General features: G+C 44.4%; 2 protein-coding genes across 3 annotated transcripts in view; one reads left to right on the forward strand and one right to left on the reverse strand.

The window, feature by feature from the left end:
* LOC140205990 (nmrA-like family domain-containing protein 1) lies at positions 1–17,523 on the reverse strand. Its single transcript, XM_072273970.1, has 5 exons — positions 16,678–17,523; positions 11,796–12,062; positions 10,653–10,908; positions 3,783–3,976; positions 1–486 (listed from the first exon to the last, which is right to left on the reverse strand). Exons 2-5 carry the CDS (start codon positions 12,057–12,059, stop codon positions 304–306), a joined length of 897 nt encoding a protein of 298 aa, XP_072130071.1. The 5' UTR covers positions 12,060–12,062; positions 16,678–17,523; the 3' UTR covers positions 1–303.
* Positions 16,508–18,565, forward strand: part of ncf2 (neutrophil cytosolic factor 2) — a 44,778-nt gene continuing 42,720 nt past the window's right edge. Inside the window, exon 1 of one of the 2 annotated variants that reach the window (XM_072273968.1) lies at positions 16,508–16,755. In XM_072273968.1, the coding sequence (XP_072130069.1) occupies positions 16,573–16,755 (183 nt within the window). In that variant the 5' untranslated portion in view covers positions 16,508–16,572. Of the gene's footprint in view, positions 17,434–18,565 lie in introns of both variants that reach the window. The other variant, XM_072273969.1, reaches the window with a different exon arrangement.

Raw genomic sequence — 18,565 nt, forward strand, 5'->3', positions numbered from 1 at the left:
TTCTTAATGTGCCCAATAAATAGATTTTCTGGTCATAGTTACACTGAGGACTATAATAGGCACAACACCTCCGAGCAAAGTGCGTATGGCTTGCAGGTGGAATCTAAGTTACCCCTGTACGTGAAGGTTGTTAGATTGAGACAAAGTTTTAATACAGTAATTTTAAAAGAACCTAAAATATTAACTTTATTTTTGAGTATTTAGTATACAAGTTTACTGAAGACCCATGTCATGTCTTTGGAAACATTTCAGAAACATGCATTTTGTTCCACCCACAGGACTGGCTGCTGTTGGTACTGCCAGTTAACTGTCCAGTGAAATGGTGTTGGCTGAAACCCACTGCTGGAACGTTTGTAACTCCGGATAGAGTTCAAAACTCATAGTGCTGTTCATTTTCTGTCCACCTCTCTTCCAAAATTCAAACATGTTCCCAAAGTCTTGAGCCCCCGGTCTTCCACAGGACTCCACAAACTCTCGGACAGAAATCTGTCACAATAAACATGAAAGCATTATTCTGATCATTACAATAATGTTGTCCTGATTTCAGGCAGTACTTAACAGCACAAATGTAATTCAGGAATATTGAATAGTATTATGAGCTGGGAGGATTTATCTTTATTGGCCTTTAATGTACCAGGAGATGTTTCAATCAGAAAACTAGATAATATCTGAGATCTCTTGTTTCACAGGGATATTCCCAGCATCGGTTTAAAGGCCAAGGTTTAAAATGGCATGGATGAAAAACTGCACAGTGAGGGGAATGACACTGCATGGTCAGGGTTCATGAATTTGCAGGTTTCAAAAGGAAGGGAAATCTGTTTAAATCTCAATGTAGGTGATGAGATCAATCATGACATTTAAACAGAGGGCAAGAATAAGGAAGTGCACTAACTAGAATTATAAAGATCAAGACAATAATGTAGATGCATAATGCTCACAGTATCATTAATGAGGGAGAAGACTGGAGGAGGATTGTGCATCAAAGAATAAAGGGATAGATGCTCTTCAAACAAGTGCAGCCATCAATCGTGAGGAAATGGGTATTTTACAGTGCATTTTTGTGTTTAATGCTTATTTTTAATTCTTTTATCCGACTTGAACATTTTGTAATGGCTCTGAATGTCACAGATTTTAAAAATTCAAAATTGCTCAGAATAGTGAACCATCATAGGTGTCAGATACTCCAGGGTGGAGCTCAGTGAATGGCATGCCTTCCTTACTTGGCCCTCTATTTCCAGAGAAGGTCATTTTGGATGAGGAAGTGAGTGAGCACCAACCAAAATGTTGGCAGTCAGGCCCAATGTGATCTTGTTCACTGAATCAGGTCATATTGTGAATAGTTGCCTGCCTGTGACTTGCATGAGATTCTGTGAAGTTTTTTCTAAATATATCTTTGTGAAGGCTTTGTAAACACTGTGGAGGAGAATTTCATTTACCTTATTTAGGTTCATTAACCACTCAAGGATAAAGGAGGTAAAATTTGCTTGGATGCAGAGAATGTGAGTGAGGTACTTAGTGCGGACTTTGCTTCAGTATTTACCAAGGAAAATGATATGGAGGACCAGGAGATCAGTGCTGAGTGTATAAATATGTCAGGGCATTTAGAGGTCAAGGAGGAGGAAATGTTGGGTGTCCTAAGGAGCGCTAAGGTACTTAAGTCCCCAGGTTATTGAAGGAGGCTAGAGACAAGATGGCTGGGCCCTCTCTCGCCACAGGCAAAGTCCTGGAAAACTGGTGAGTGGCTAATGTTGTACCTCTATTTAATCAGGAAATGAGGGGAAATCCAGGGAACTATAGACCAGTGAGTCTCACATCAGCTGTAGGGAAATTGATGAAGAGAATTCTTAGAGATAGGATATATGAGCATTTAGAAACCCACGGCCTAATTAGGGAGAGCCAGCATGGCTTTGTGCATGGCAGGTCACGCCTTACCAATTTGATTGAGTTTTTTTGACAAGGTGACAAGAGAGATCGATGAGGGTAGGGCAGTGGATGTTGTCTACATGGATTATAGTAAGGTGTTTGACAAAGTCCCTCATGGGAGGCTAATCCAGAAGATTAAGGTGCGTGGGATCCACAGCGAATTGGCTGTTGGGATTCAGAACTGGCTTGTCAATAGAAGACAGAGGGTAGTGGTTGAAGGGACTTCTTTGAGCTGGAGATCTGCAGTTAGTGGAGCTACATGGGGATCGATGCTGGGACCTCTGCTGTTTGTAATGCATATAAATGATCTGAATGAAAATGTAGATGGGTGGGTTAGTAAATATGCAGATGATACCAAGATTGGTGGAGTTGTGGATAGCATAGAAGACTGGCGAAGAATACAGAATGATATAGACCAGTTGCAGATGTGGGCTGAGACATGGTAGCTGGCATTTAACCCAGATAAATGTGAGGTGTTGCACCTCAGTAGGGCAAATGCAAGAAGTCAGTACACTGATAAGGGCAAGGTCCTTAACAGAGAAATCTTAGGATCCAAGTTCGTAGCTCCTTGAAAGTGGCTACACAGGTCGATAAGGTGGTTAAGAAGGCTTATGGAATGCTTGCTTTTTATTAGAAAAGGCATGGAGTTCAAAGTCAGGAGGTTATGTTACAACTTTATAAAACTCTGGTGAAGCCACATCTTGAGTATTGCATACAATTCTGGTCGCCCCACTACAGGAAGGATGTTGAGGCTTTGGAGAGGGTGCAGAAAAGGTTCACCAGGATGCTGTCTGGTTTACAGAACATGTGCTATCATGAAAGGCTGGATAAAATTAGGGTATTTTCTCTGGAGCATCAGGGGCTGAGGGGAGACCTGATAGAGGTTTACAAGATTATGAAAGGCATACTTAGAATGGACAGAGTATCTATTTCCCAGGGTTGAATGTCTAATACCAGAGGGAATGCATTGAAGGTGAGGGAGGTGGGTTCAAGGGAGATGTGAGGGGTAAGTTTTTTACTCAGAGAGTGGTGGATGCCTGGTATATGCTGTCTGGTGTGGTGGTAGAGGCAAATACATTAGAATCTTTTAAGAGACATTTGGATAGGCACATGGGTATAGAGAAGATGGAGGGATATGGACATGGTGTAGGTAGGACGGATTAGTGTTTGGGTGTTTCTGATTTGTTTTTTTTTAGCTGATTTGGCACAACTTTGTGGGCGCAATGGCCTGTTCCTGTGCTGTATTCTACTCTTCTATGTTCTAAAGAGAGCATCCATTATTTCCACAGCCACTTCTTTTGGTTGGCTGTATTCAGATGATCAGCTTTCAGGATTTTAACAGCTTTTAGTCCCATTAATTTCTCCAGTAATTTATTGTATTTATATAATTTCCCTTTAATTCCTCATTTTCATCACACTCTTAATTGTCTCGCATTTTACCCTCTTCCACGAAGACTGAACCAAAATATTCGACTATTTGTTTCCCCTTGTAAATCTTCACTCTACTCTTCCCATTAATGTTCCTGGGTAAAATGTCAGTGTGTCCTACGCCTCAACCACAGTAATGTCACGTTGTTTTTATCCTGCATGACAACCATAGTAAATGAAAATAAACTGCAGATTCTGAAAATATGTGGAAAGAACAAGTTACTGTTTCCAGCCCAGGACTTTGCATTAGAACCCTGCCTGGAGCTGAAACATTAACTGCTTCTCCCACCTTGGGTATTGTCATGAATAGTTATCACAGTAAACACAGATGAGAAATATTCATTTAAGATCTTGCTGAGGAAATAACTTAAGTGTATCCAGCATTTTCTGTTTTTAGTATCATGACACTTGATTTCTTGATAAAATCATACCTGGGAATCTTTAAACTGTTTGGGACGCAGGTGATGAGTCAGGATTTGTGCATATTCCGGGACTGTCAGCCTGCCTGCAGATAGAAAGCAGCTCTTCCCCATCCAGCGCTCCGGGTTTTTAAATAAAACTGTCACTATTGGACCAATCTGTTTGATGCTCATTCCATCCATGGCAACCTCTCCCATTGGAATGGCTGAAAAGAACATACAAGGTCTAAAACCAAAGAAATAAGACACTGGAATATTTCCATCTCTGGAAAGAATTCAACACTTGTTAAGCCAATAAAAAGTTTGTGACAATACTGATTCTAAATTTAACCATTAGCTTAATGTTAAAACTCATTTATTTATTTTTGCTTCATACTCTGAAAAGGTTAAACTTACTTTCTTTAGCAAATATATGAAGAATAAAATGGAGAGAATAGGTTCTATTAAAGATCAATGTGTGTATCTATGTGTGGTGCCACAGAAGATAGGTGAGGTCTCAAAACAATTTCTCATCTGTGTTTACTATGGAGAAGGTCCTGTAAGCTACACAAATATGGGAAATGAACAGTGATATCTTGGAACATAGCCACACTATAAAAGAGGAAATGCTTATTGATTTGCACTCATAGCATATTAAATTGGATGGATCTCCTGTACCTCACCAAGTGCACCCCAGGATATTATAGGAAACCAGGGAAGAAATTACAAGGTTTCTAGCAGAAATATTTGCATATTTTCATTGCATCGTAGGTAATGCAGGGGAAGGCTGGAGGGGGGAATGTCGTGCCTTTATTTTACAAAGGCTACAAGCCAAGAAACTACAGGCTGATGAATGAAAGATCATTAGAGGAAATGTTACTGGAGGGTATTTTAAAGCATAGGATCTAGCAGCATTTGGAAAGGCAAGGGATGATTAGAGATAGTCAGCAACATTCAAAGTACATTTATTATCGAAGTATTTATACTATATACAACCTTGAGATTTGTCACCTTACAGCCAGCCGCAATACAAAGAAACCGAATAGAAGCTATTTAAAAGAGACTGCCAAACACCCAATGTGGAGAAAAATATCAAATTGTACAAACAATAAAAGTAAGCAAATAACATTCAGAACTGAAGTTCACGGAAGTGAGTCCACACCCAGTCACAGCCAATCCAGGAGCCCGTTAGTTGCAGGCCACAGCCTCAGTTCAGTGCAGAGACCAGTAAACCTTGTGAGCAGCCAGCTGAACACCAGCCCATCCCCCTTCTCCAACCCCAACACCCTGAGCTTTTCAAACTGGCCAGGCGCTTAAATCAGCCAAACTGTGGGTCATTTCTTGCTCTCGCCTCACCTTGGTTCCACCGGTTAAAATCGACTCAAAGTCTGCTCCCGCAATGGCCACACATTGGCTCATTCCACGCTCTTGAACCAGGGCCCTGCCTCAACTTGGTACGTATTCGCCATGCCGCAACCATCCTGCATCTTCAAGACTTCAGTTCGCAACGCCAAAATGCCAGGTCGTACAGGGGGTTCTATAAAGGGAAGTTACTGGCTACTGATTGCAGTGACCGTTTCCGAGAAAAAGTGCGATTAGTAATTAGTAGACTTGATGGCTGCCAGTAAGCACAACTTGAATGTGGGAAATCAATCTCACAGACTTGACGGAGTTTTTTTTTAATGCAGACAAGTGCAAGGTGCTGCAATTCCGTAGGACCGTCCAGAGTGGGCCTTACACAGTGAATGGTAGGGCCTTCGGGAGTGTGCTAGAACAAAGAGATCTGGGAATACAGGTCCATAATTCAATGGAAGTGTCATCAATGGTTGATAGGGTCATAAAGAAAACCTTTGGCACATTGGCCTTCATAAACCAAAGTACTGAGTACAGGAGATGGGATGTTATGTTGAAATTGTATATCACGTTGGTGAGGGCTAATTTGGAGCATTCTGTGCAGTTTTAGTCACCTACCTACGGGAAAGATGTAAATAAGTTTGAAAGAATACAGAGAATACTTACAACGGTGTTGCTGGGTCTGGAGGACCTGAGTTATACGGAAAAATTGAATAGGTTAGGACTTTATTCCTTGGAACATAGAAGATTGGGAGGAGACTTGATAGAGGTGTACAACATTATGAGGAGTATAGACAGGGTAAATGCAAGCAGGCTTTTTCCACTGAGGTTGGGTGGGATTACAACCAGAGGTCATGGGTTAAGGGTGAAAGGTGAAAAGTTTAAGGGGAACATGAGGTGAAACTTCTTCATTCAGAGGGTCATGAGAGTACGTAATGAGCTGCCAGCACAAGTGGATCATGTGAACTCAATTTCAACACTTAAAAGAAGTCTGGATAGATAGATACATGAATGGTAGGGGTATGGACGACTATGGTCCTGGTGCAAGTCGATGGGAGTAGGCAGTTTAAAAGGCTTGATAAAGACTAAATGGGCTGAAGGACCTATTTTTGTACTGTACTTTTCTATGACTTTATGACTAAACTGATCAAGAGAAATGATAAGAGTAGGGCAGTCAATGTTGTCTTTAGCAAGGCCTTTGAGAAGGTCCTGCAGATTAGATCACTTGAGGTCCATACTGAACTAGTCAACTGGATTCAGAACTGACCAGTGGTAACAGGGTAACAGACAGAGTGTGGTAGTGGAGGGTTGTTTTTCAGAGTGGAGACCTGTGACCAGTGGTGTCCTGCAGGGATAGGTGCTGTGTCCACTATTGTTTGTCATCTATTAATGATTTGAATGAGAAAGTCGATGACAATGTTAGTAAGTTTGTGGATAACAAAACTGGTGGCATAGTGGACAGTGAAGAGAGTTATCTACAATTACAACAGGATATAGATCAACTTGGGAAGTGGGTCAAAGAATAGCAATTTGAATAAGTAAATTGGTTCATTGTTGTCATATGTACAAGGTATAGTGATAATCCTCGCTCTGCATGCCATCCAGACAGTTCATTTCATTACAAGAGTGTATTGAGGTAGTACAAGGGAAAGCAAGACCACAGTGCAGAATAAAGTGTACAGTTTCGGAGAAAATACAGCACAGGCAGACAGTAAGTTACAAGGCCATAATGAGTTAGATTGTGAGATCGAGTCCATACCTGGGGACAATTCAATAGCCTTATACCAGCAGCATAGAAGCTGTCCTTGAACATAGTGGTAATTGCCTTCAAGCTTTAGTCTCTTCAGCGTGATGGAAGGGGGGATAAGAGAGAATGCCTGGGGTGGGAGGGGTCTTTGATTGTGCGGGCTGCTTTACCAAGGCAGTGAGAAGCGCGGATAGAGTTCATGGAGGGAAGGCTAGTTTCTGTGATGTGCTGAGCTGTGTCCACAATTCTATGTAGGTTCTTGTGGTCTCTGGCAGAGCAGTTGCCGTATAAGCTGTAAAGCATCCAAACAGAATGTTTTCTATGGTGCATTGATAAAAATTAGTAATAGTCAAAGGGGTCGTGCCAAATTTCTTTAGTCTCCTGAGGAACCATGGGCACTGCTGAGTTGATCTACTGCGTGGTTGGACCAGAACTGACTACCGGTGATCACAAACAAGAGAAAATCTGCAGATGCTGGAAATCAAAGTAATACGCACAAACTACTGGAGGAACTCAGCAGGCCAGTCTCATCTGTGAAAAAGTGTAAAGAGTCGACATTTTGACCGAGACCCTTCATCAGGACTGGATAAAAAGATGAGAAGATGACTACAGGTGATGTTCATTTTTAGGAACAAAGCTCTTAATCTTCTGTAGCTCAGTATTGTAAACAGGAGCATGTGCACTGCCCCTTCCTACAGTCAATGTCTTGCTGATATTGAGGGAAAGGTTGTTGTCGACACCATGCCACTAAGCTCTCTAACTTCTTTGTGTACTAGGACTCACTGTTATATAGTTCTCTGAAAGTGATGTCAGGGGTAGAGAGAATTGTGAAGAACATGTTTGGCATCCTTACTTCCATCAGTCAGGGCAATGAGTACAAGATTTGGGATGTCATATTACAAGATGCAGGTGAGACCACATTTGCTGTATTGCATGCAGTCTGAATGCCCAGGTATAGGAAGGATGTCATTAAGCTGGAAAGGGTACAGAAATGATTCACAAAGATGTTACTGGGACAGGAGTGATTAAGTTATAAGCAGAGGCTAGATAGACTATGATTTTCTTTCCCCATGGAAAACAGAAAGCTAAGGAGTGACCTTATATAGATTTAAAAATGAAGAACATAGATAAGGTGACTGGTCATAGTCTTTTTCCTAGGGTAGGGGAATCTAAAACTAGAGGGCATGGGTTTAAGATGAGAGGGGAAAGAATTCAAAGGGGACCAGAGGGGCAAACTTTTCCAACAGAGGGTGGTGGGAAGATTGAATGAGCTACCAGAGGAAACTGTAGAACAGGGGTTCCCAACTTGGGACCCCTGGACTTCTTGCTTAATGCTAATGATTCGTGATATAAAAAAGGTTGGGGATCCTGCTATTGAGGGCTCTGTTTCTGAATGCAGAAGTAATGGTTTGGAACATCCGAAGGACAGACAATTCTAACTACTGATAGACTTATTGGAATCAAATGGCTGCAGGATAAATGTTGATTTGGATACTGATGGATTTCTTCAGGACTTTTACATCTGCCTAGTCAGTCAGGGAGAGCGTGACCCAGAAGATCACATCCTGGTGGTGTTGATCTCACTGGACATTGCTCTGTTCACTTCAGCTTTGGATTGATTGCATTCTGACATTTGGAGTCTTCCCTCAATGATTTTTGGCAGTGATTGTCAGAGGCCAGGGTGCTGCTACTATTTAAAACTACAGCAAGTTCTTCACAACTCGTCTGCCCTAATTACACTTGCTAAGTTATTCCTTGCCCTCAAACCCATGACAGAAATACCAATCATTGAAACATCTACTGCTGGAGAAAGCTATAGCACCTGGCAATCCAGCTGACTGACTGTACCGGTAACAGAGATGAACAATTTTGGTTTGGGCCTTCAGTGCATGAAGCAAACCATCAGATTCTGAAATAGTCTGATTTCCCAATCACACTGAGCCATTGTCCATAGGCTTGTACCAGTTAGTGCCTCAATGTCCAGTTGGCTGATCATCACAACAGTCCAAATGGTAAGTGCCACTTACTGGACCAGCTTAAAAACTTACAAATTCACATATTCTGGACAGTGCAGAGGACTTGCGCAGTAAATGACAGGGCAGTGGAGACTGTTGTACAGTATAATAGAAGGACCTCAGAGAACAAGCGTATAAATCACCGAAATTGGAAATACAGGTTCATCTAGATCCTACTGTAATCTTAAATAACCCTTTTCCCTGTCCAGCTGAAAGGGTTTAAGAGGTGATTTTCATGAACTTCGGAAGCCGAGAGCAATTTCTGATGACTTTCTCCCAGGTCTGAAGTGCTTAAAGTTGGTACATGACCCCTGTAATGGTAAGGTTGTGTCACTTCCCCCTACCACCTGATTCTTTTTCCCAACCTCTCCCCTTTTCAGTGGGGCATATTTGAGCTTTCTTGCAGCTCCTATGGGTGGCTAGCTGAAATATAAGACAGAGGAGTAGAATTAGGCCACTTGGCCCATCAAGTCTGCTCTGCCATTCCATCATGGCTGATATATTATCCCTCTCAACACCTTTCTCCTGCCTTCTCCCCGTAACCTTTGACTCCCTGACTAACCAAGAATCTATCAGCTTCTGCTTTAAATATGTTCAATAAGTTGGCCTCCACAGCCATATGTGGCTATGAATTCCCTAGATTCTCCACTCTCTGCCTAAAGATATTTCTTCTCATCTCTGTTTTAAATGGATGTCCCTCTATTCCCAGAGATTCCCAACCTTTTTTATGCCATGGACCAATACCATTAAGCAAGGGGTACATGGACTCCAGGTTGGGAAACTCTGCTCTACTTTGAGGTTATGCCCTCTTGTCCTAGACTCACCCACTATAGAAACATTTTTTCCACATCTACTCTATCTGGGCCTTTCAATATTCGATGGGTTTCAATGAATGGCTATGGAGTACCCTACAGTGACTGCTTCTCCCCTTACCTCTCCTGGTGGTCACTCAGCCACCATCTGAAGTCTGCTTGCTGGGTGTGACCACCTCAGCGAAAGTCTTATCTAAGAAGTTTTCAGCTTCCCAGATGGTCCTGAGTGCATCCAACTTCAGCTCCAGTTTTTGACCTCGTTAGTCCAGAGCTGAAGTTGGGTGCATTTCCTGCAGATGTATTCATCAGGGTGACTGTTAGGTATCCTGAAATCTCACAACTTACAGGAGGAGCATTCTACTGCCTGAACTACTATCCTGACTACACTTGCTATACCTCTAACTTCTCAAATTTAAGTTCTAGCCTGCACCTGTTCTCGCTGAAGCCTGTTGAGCTAAAGCCTGCCCACTCTACCACTGTCCACTCATGTAACGGCTGCTCCACTTAAACTTCTCCTCTTTTTATTGGCCCTCGCTAAGTTACTATTAACCCAAACAATCTCCCGCTTGGCAGACAAGTCCCAACAGGCTTTGCTCACCTTTTTAAACTGGCACCTTATTTCCACCAGGAACTGTCTCCACTCACTCTGCAACTTCCTGCTCCATAGAGAAGTCCTGACAGGCTCCGCTCGCTTTTTACAAATGGTGTGTCAGGTCTGCAAGGAACTGTCTCCACTCACTCCATGATCTCCTGTATCACAGCATGTCCCAAAATATAGGCAACTAGATCAAAAACAAGTCCGTCTCCTTGCTATCAGTTGCCCACTGCATACGGTTACAACTCACTGTAGCGTGGCTATTAATGATGTGTTGAGGGATACATCATGAACTCTTTGGAATTGCCATCCTTGAAGATTATAGTAAATAGAAGAGTTTATTCTATTAACAATTCACTAAAGTTAAATTTCATTCCTTACCAATTTTATAAGTGTTATTTCCAACTGGCTTTGGTTTAAATTTTGTCAGAAAATGTTCAAAGTAAAATGGAACTATTATCTCAGTCTTGGGCAAATTTATTTCATTCATGTAATCATTAATGCAGGCTTTTGCATCCATGTGCCTGGCCGGGAGGCTGTACTTCCTGTGGACATGATGGGCCCCATTCAGAACAATATGCCCGATGTTGTGCTTTTTGCATGCATCAGCCATCCTGTATCCCTGCTGAATTTCATCCTGTGGAAAGATGGAAGGGCTTTTGGTAAGAAAGTATGACTGTTTCCAAATAGTAGACATTCAATGACACAAACTACTTTTGTTTGCTTCAGAGGATTCTGCCTCATCATCCCAGATGCATGGGAGCACCTGGGATACAGATTCTACCCAAATGGAAAGGTGATATGGGACGTGGTAAAATTGCTAGAGTCACCAGTAACCCCAGTGCTTTTACATTCTGTGACAATATCTGGCACCTATAAACTTTCTTAAACTCATGAGGAACATGGGCTTTATGTTCCAAAATGGTTAGTTCACTTAAGAGGGGAGGTGTATATAGGGCAGCTGATGTGCTTGTATATGTGGTCATTTATTGACTCAGTTATGGGATTGGCAGCTGGATCAATGAACAAGTAACCCTTTCCCAAATTCCTTTCCTGTCCTAGCTGTTCGGAGCACTGCCTTCACTACCCACTCTGTCATCTCTGGATTTTAGTCAAAGATAACTTTGATTGTTTTGTTCTTTCACCTCTTTCTTTCAACTCCACTTGCTAAAATTAAGATCTCCAAAACTAATAATTCCCAGTCTGTTTTGAAGGCCAGGGTTTCCCTATGCTTCTTCACCACTACCCCAGGACTTAAGGAATTATCACATAGCTGTTCCCTGTACTGACACCAAGATGTGAATGTCCCTCTAATGTCCCGGTAATGCATGTCATGCCTGACTCTTCACTACAGAAAGGATACTGTACTCATTAATAATTCTTCCTTTACCTCCTTTTGTATATTCATTAGATTAGAAAATGAGAACCTCTCATTAATAAGATTGTCTAGGCTGTGGTCCCGACTAAAACAATGGAGCTTGCGCTGTGTTTAGGTGTTTCACAGTGAACGACAGTCTAACCAACCTGCAGCGGATCCCTGTTGTTAAAGTCAGTGTGCGTGACAGCGAAGCACTTCTGTGCACCAAGCAGAGTAGAGTCCACACTCGCTGGGTCATTAGCGTCAGCCAGTGTGATGTGTGCCCCATCTGCCTGGAGCAGCTGAGCTGTGGGAGAGGTTAACTCTCGCACTACTGCACGCACAATGAAACCACCATCCTCCAGCAAGGCAGTGGCAACAGCATTCCCCTGCTGCCTGTCAGCACCAAAAACAGTCACAGTCTCTGCCATTCTCTGCAAAGGAAGGTTTCAAAGGTTTAGCTGGGGAACTTCAATTCGTCCAGTTCTTAACTGTAGAGAAAATCCCAAAAATGTTCTGCAATTCATTTTAAATATTTTCACCAAAATTACTTATTGTTGTAATTTTTTTCAAATATATGTTTCAGAGTACAGATAAAATTCTGCAGCTGCTATCTTGGAGTGTGGTAACTGGGAGCTGGCTGCCTGAGATGGAAATGGGCTTTGGATTTGTGCTGTTGAGCACAGAGATGGAGCTTAAAATGACCAGGCCTGACCCAAGGATGAAGATGGGGATTGTGGAACTGTGAATTAGTAAAATTCTTTCCTTCTCAGATGGTAAATGTCCTTAAGAAAGAGTTGGGTGAGCATTTTACTGAGCAAGGAGATGGCTGGGGCAATGTTCATGAGGGACAGTGGCTGATCAGTTTGGCTTCCTTCACTGACTGTACTGATGAACGCTGCACAGTGGACACACTGGGTGCTGGGTGTGCAAACTGTCAAGCATGGCCGTATATTGGTTGCAATTTGCATGCTTTCATTTACCCACCCCAGACTTGGACGTCTCTCTGTGACCCCTGCATTAGTGAATGTCTTGTGCCACTCTTCAACTCCCCCTATTCAGCCTTTGTCTTTCATTCCCCCCTCTTCCCCCGTCTGCTCACCAGCTTCCTCCCTTCGCCATCACACCTTCACCCTGCTGTCTTTTCTTTGCCTTCCCCAGTTCTGTGCTGGAGGACTTCTGTCCCATTCTCTTGCTGTGAGGTTATTGTCTATCTCTCTCCTCCCACCATTTTCCCCCTGCACTTTGAACTTATTTTCCCTCTCCTTTCCTCAGCAGCAGCTCATTCGCTCTTTCCACCTTCTTTCTCTTCATCTTTGGTTCCTTAAGGTTGTTACAGGTGAGCGTGGTAGTGGGATAAGCTCCCACTACAGTACCTATTAAATGCTCCCAATGGTTTGCTTCTCTGATAGCCTCTGACAACCAAATCCAGCTCCTGGCTTTCATTTGAACCACTAAGCCCAGCGGACCCATTTCTACAGACAGGAGAGGGCAAAGGCGGGTTACTGGCGCCTTAAAATCAATCACTTTTGTGGTAGACAAGGAAAAGTCTGATCTCAAACCTCCGCTGCCTTGGGGAAGGAGTAAACCCTGAAGAGGAATCTGGAGATGGAGTCCCTAAGGCAGTCTTACGTTAAGTTCAGTGCTGACTGGCAACTCCTGAAATGCTGCTGGTCTCTGCCATACCTTTGGATTTAATTGGATGCAAAGTGAGGAGGAACCTGCTACATTGGCAGTAGCTTGCTCTCCATTTCGGACTGCCCTGGTCTGCGTATCACAAAGACAGGTGGAATGCGAGAGCCATGATCAATCCCAACCAATGGAGGGGCCTCTCTTGCTCTTTCCTCAGCCCCCAGCTCTGCCAGCTCCAAATCTCAGCCTTTTCCTCCCAAAACCTGCTCCTGCTCTCCTTTCCGTCTTCATCTTCAACAGAGAGAAAATAAGGATTGGGCCCACACCTTGGCCCTTGGGATGGTTGTCACCCACAGGTTCCTGGACCCAGGAAGCAAACCCTTTTGTAGTAAATTGGGAGTCCACCTAGGAACTTTAGTGAGCCTCATTAATTAATGAATTCTTGGATCAAACCTGGAAAGCTTGAGATCATAGGACCCAGACCATGAGCCAAAGAGCAACTTCATTGACAATATGTTGACTGTTATGGGAGAAAACAATCTCCTTCCCACCCATCGCCCCTTTTCCACCTGAGGTACAATGAAGTGGACTATCAGAATGTTTGACCTGTCATTTGGAAACACTGAACCAAGCAAGTGACCAAACAGGGGCAGGACAACGCAAACAACAGGAATTCTGCAGATGCTGGAAATTCAAGCAACACACATAAAAGTTGCTGGTGAACGCAGCAGGCCAGGCAGCATCTCTAGGAAGAGGTGCAGTCGACATTTCAGGCCGAGACCCTTTGTCAGGACTAACCGAAGGAAGAGTGAGTAAGGGAATTGAAAGTTGGAAGGGGAGGGGGAGATCCAAAATGATAGGAGAAGACAGGAGGGGGAGCGATGGAGCCAAGAGCTGGACAGGTGATTGGCAAAAGGGATATGAGAGGATCATGGGACAGGAGGTCCAGGAAGAAAGACACCGATGACCCCTTCTCCCGTCTTCAACCCTCCTCTTCTTCATGGACACCCCACTCTGGTCTTCTGCCTGCTCTGGATCTCTTTATCGCTAACTGCTGACGGGACATCAACCGTCTCGACTTCACCGCACCTTGTCCCCATTCCAAGCTCACTCCTTCGGAACGCTCTGCTCTCCACTCCCTCCACACTAATCCTAACCTTATTATTAAACCCGCCGATAAGGGGGGTGCTGTTGCAGACTGGCGTACTGACCTCTACCTTGCCAAGGCACAGCGACAACTTGCGGATACCTCCTCTTATTTACCCCTCGATTGTGACCCCACTAAGGAGCACCAGACCATTGTCTCCCACACCATCACCGACTTTATCCGCTCAGGGGATCTCCCATCCACTGTTACCAACCTTATAGTTCCCACACCTCGCACTTCCCGTTTCTACCTCCTACCCAAGATCCACAAACCTGCTTGTCCTGGCCGACCTATTGTCTCAGCTTGCTCCTGACCCAGCGAACTCGTTTCTGCATACCTCAACACGGTTTTATCACCCCTTGTTCAATCCCTTCCTACCTGTGTTCGTGACACTTCTCACGCTCTTAAACTTTTCGATGATTTTAAGTTCCCTGGCCCCCACCACTTTATTTTCACCATGGATGTCCAGTCCTTATATACTTCCATCCCCCATCAGGAAGGTCTCAAAGCTCTACACTTCTTTTTGAATTCCAGACCTAATCAGTTCCCCTCTACCATCACTCTGCTCCGTCTAGCGGAATTAGTCCTTACTCTTAATAATTTCTCCTTTGGCTCCTCCCACTTCCTCCAACCTAAAGGTGTAGCTATGGGCACCCGTATGGGTCCTAGCTATGCCTGCCTTTTTGTTGGCTTTGTGGAACAATCCATGTTCCGTGCCTATTCTGGTATCTGTCCCCCACTTTTCCTTCGCTACATCGACGACTGCATTGGTGCTGCTTCCTGCATGCATGCAGAGCTCGTTGACTTTATTAACTTTGCCTCCAACTTTCACCCTGCCCTCAAGTTTACCTGGTCCATTTCCGACACCTCCGTCCCCTTTCTAGATCTTTCTGTCTCTGTCTCTGGAGACAGCTTATCCACTGATGTCTACTATAAGCCTACTGACTCTCACAGCTATCTGGACTATTCCTCTTCTCACCCTGTCTCTTGCAAGAATGCCATCCCCTTCTTGCAATTCCTCCATCTCCGCCGCATCTGCTCTCAGGATGAGGCTTTTCATTCTAGGATGAGGGAGATGTCTTCCTTTTTTAAAGAAAGGGGCTTCCCTTCCTCCACTATCAACTCTGCTCTTAAACGCATCTCCCCCATTTCACGTACATCTGCTCTCACTCCATCCTCCCGCCACCCCACTAGGAATAGGGTTCCTCTGGTCCTCACCTACCACCCCACCAGCCTCCGGGTCCAACATATTATTCTCCGTAACTTCCACCACCTCCAATGGGATCCCACCACTAAGCACATCTTTCCCTCCCCCCCCTCTACATTCCGCAGGGATCGCTCCCTACGTGACTCCCTTGTCCATTCGTCCCCCCCCCATCCCTCCCCACTGATCTCCCTCCTGGCACTTATCCTCATAAGCGGAACAAGTGCTACACATGCCCTTACACTTCCTCCCTTACCACCATTCAGGGCCCCAAACAGTCCTTCCAGGTGAGGCAACACTTCACCTGTGAGTTGGCTGGGGTGATATACTGCGTCTAGTGCTCCCGATGTGGCCTTTTATATATTGGCGCGACCCGATGCAGACTGGGAGACCGCTTTGCTGAACACCTACGCTCTGTCCACCAGAGAAAGCAGGATCTCCCAGTGGCCACACATTTTAATTCCACATCCCATTCCCATTCTGACATGTATATCCACGCCCTCCTCTACTGTAAACATGAAGCCACACTCAGGTTGGAGGAACAACACCTTATATTCTGTCTGGGTAGCCTTCAACCTGATGGCATGAACATTGACTTCTCTAAATTCAGCTAATGCCCCACTTCCCCCTTGTACCCCATCTGTTACTTATTTTTATACACACATTCTTTCCCTCACTCTCCTTTTTCTCCCTCTGTCCCTCTGAATATACCTCTTGCCCATCCTCTGGGTTCCCCCCCCCCCCGTCTTTCTCCCTAGGCCTCCTGTCCCATGATCCTCTCGTATCCCCTTTTGCCAATCAACTGTCCAGCTCTTGGCTCTATCCCTCCCCCTCCTGTCTTCTCCTATCATTTTGGATCTCCCCCTCCCCCTCCAACTTTCAAATCCCTTACTCACTCTTCCTTCAGTTAGTCCTGACGAAGGGTCTCGGCCTGAAACGTCGACTGCACCTCTTCCTAGAGATGCTGCCTGGCCTGCTGCGTTCACCAGCAACTTTGATGTGTGTTGCAGGACAACGCAACCCACGGCGTGGACGCGAAATGAGGCACGTCCCTCAAAGAACTCACCAAATCTCAGCAGCGTCTGCCCCGGTTCCAAACTGTGGTAGTTCTGGCTTCTGCAGCCGGCTCGCACTGGGAGGCAGAGTTGGTATTTTTGTTGCCGGGGAAACATGCATGCAGAGCGATCAGGGTGGGGGCACAGCCCTGCGTCAGGGCGCCGCGGCTCGTTCCTCGGTAACAATTAGCAGAAGAAATCCAATGAGCGGATGCATTGGTTATTAAGTGGAAAATCAAAACAAACAGAAAATGCGTAGGGAGGGGTTGGAATTGGCCCTGTTAAATCGCCCACGTCTTTTTCACTTCCCCTCATCCACATTATTGCAATGTTTAAATGTTTCGAACGGTGTGCGGGTTCCCAAGTCCAGTAGATACTTTTAGCGCTCTTGCCTATTCATGCTAGTCAGCTGAGTCAAGTGGCAAAGTCAGTGCTCTGATTTCCTGTGAAATTGGCCCAGAAGTCAGTCTTGCGTTTGAAGTTGATTTGCAACGCTTCGTTCGAGGAAACGGCAGATGCGGCAGTGTCAGGAACCGGTGTAGGACACGCGGTTTCACACATCGCAGCCCCCGCTCGTAGACCCGGAGACCAGCATGTCTTTGACCGACACCATACGGCTGTGGGATGAGGCGATCACGGCAGCGGACCAACAAGAATGGATAACGGCGCTGGATACTCTCGCTGCGATTCGGGAGCCCAGCTCCAAAATCTGCTTCAACATCGGCTCCCTGCACCTCTTACTGGGCCAGTTGAACGAGGCTGAGAAGGTGGGTGAGTGGTCACTCTGCAGGGCCAACCAGAGAGATTTTGTACTGTTTTATCCAATCGTTAAAAATAAGACAAAATATTACATAATTACGTCAACACTATAAATCTTAGTAGAAGACGGGGGGAAAAGAATCTGAGGTAAGTTTTAATTTATCAAGAATTTAGGGGGTCTGCGCTTTCAGGGTAAGGGCGTGGTTGATGTATGTAATTTAAGTGATTTGTTGAAAAGGGGAAATGAAACAGCTCGTGACGCAGACATAAATTGGCTTCAAAATATACCAAAATGAAAGGTGACGGGTCAGTGTTATAACCAAATCAATTAAAGGAAAGGTTATTATAACATCTGTGGAGTATTGCAAATGGCAGCTCTGAGCTTGCAAGTGTGGGCAAAGTTAACGGCTTCGTTTATCATGCAACTCCATTTCGGCAATGACCATATGCAGAAGAAAAGGCCTAATTACTCCTGAATCAGTTTTGCCAGCACTGTCAACAGGAGGTCAGTATCAAACAGAAAACTATCATCTCAAGTCACGTTGCAGATATACCTGTATCAGCAAAAGATAAACATGCTATTTACCTCTTCTGCCACCTCTTCCTCTTCATTAAGTGCTCAGAGATGTTAATCCACTACTGAAATGCCACTTGCAATTACTCGCTAACCCAGCAGCTTTTATTTTCTAATGTTGGCAAATCTTTTCCACGAATTATATTTTCATTCTTATGCTTATTATGGTCACATGTTACCTAGATACAGTGAAAAGTTTGTCTTGCACCTGTTCCAGTGATTTTTTTTTGGTTTAGGACATATACATTTAACAATTGACTTTGGCTCCCAGTCTTCACATCTGAAAATGCACCGTGCATTTAATTTGGAGTGCAGCTGTTAACAGTGGGTTCCTAAAAGCTGTAAATCCCATCCCGGACAATGCTGATTAAAATTCATCTCTGTGTCCGTGGTGTGGATGTGAATCAGGAGGTGTGGTTGCATGTAGTTTCAAAGAAAGCATTGCCCATACATTGTAAATGTGGAGCTGCCCTTTGATGTTGGGCATAGAAAAAAGGGAGCCTCACGTTAGGCCAGACGGTCCTTTCCACGGAAAGTCTCGCCATATGATGTCTGCTGTTCCTTGT

The sequence above is a fragment of the Mobula birostris genome, chromosome 12 (genome assembly GCF_030028105.1).
Source record: "Mobula birostris isolate sMobBir1 chromosome 12, sMobBir1.hap1, whole genome shotgun sequence".
Taxonomy (NCBI): domain Eukaryota; kingdom Metazoa; phylum Chordata; class Chondrichthyes; order Myliobatiformes; family Myliobatidae; genus Mobula; species Mobula birostris.

Coding starts and splice junctions, on each gene's coding strand:
- LOC140205990 (XM_072273970.1), bottom strand. CDS start 12,059: ATGGCAGAGACTGTGACTGTTTTTGGTGCTGACAGGCAGCAGGGGAAT. Junction 3,977..10,652: donor AAATAACACTTATAAAATTG/GTAAGGAATGAA, acceptor TGTTCTTTTCAG/CCATTCCAATGGGAGAGGTT. Junction 487..3,782: donor AACAGTTTAAAGATTCCCAG/GTATGATTTTAT, acceptor TTATTGTGACAG/ATTTCTGTCCGAGAGTTTGT.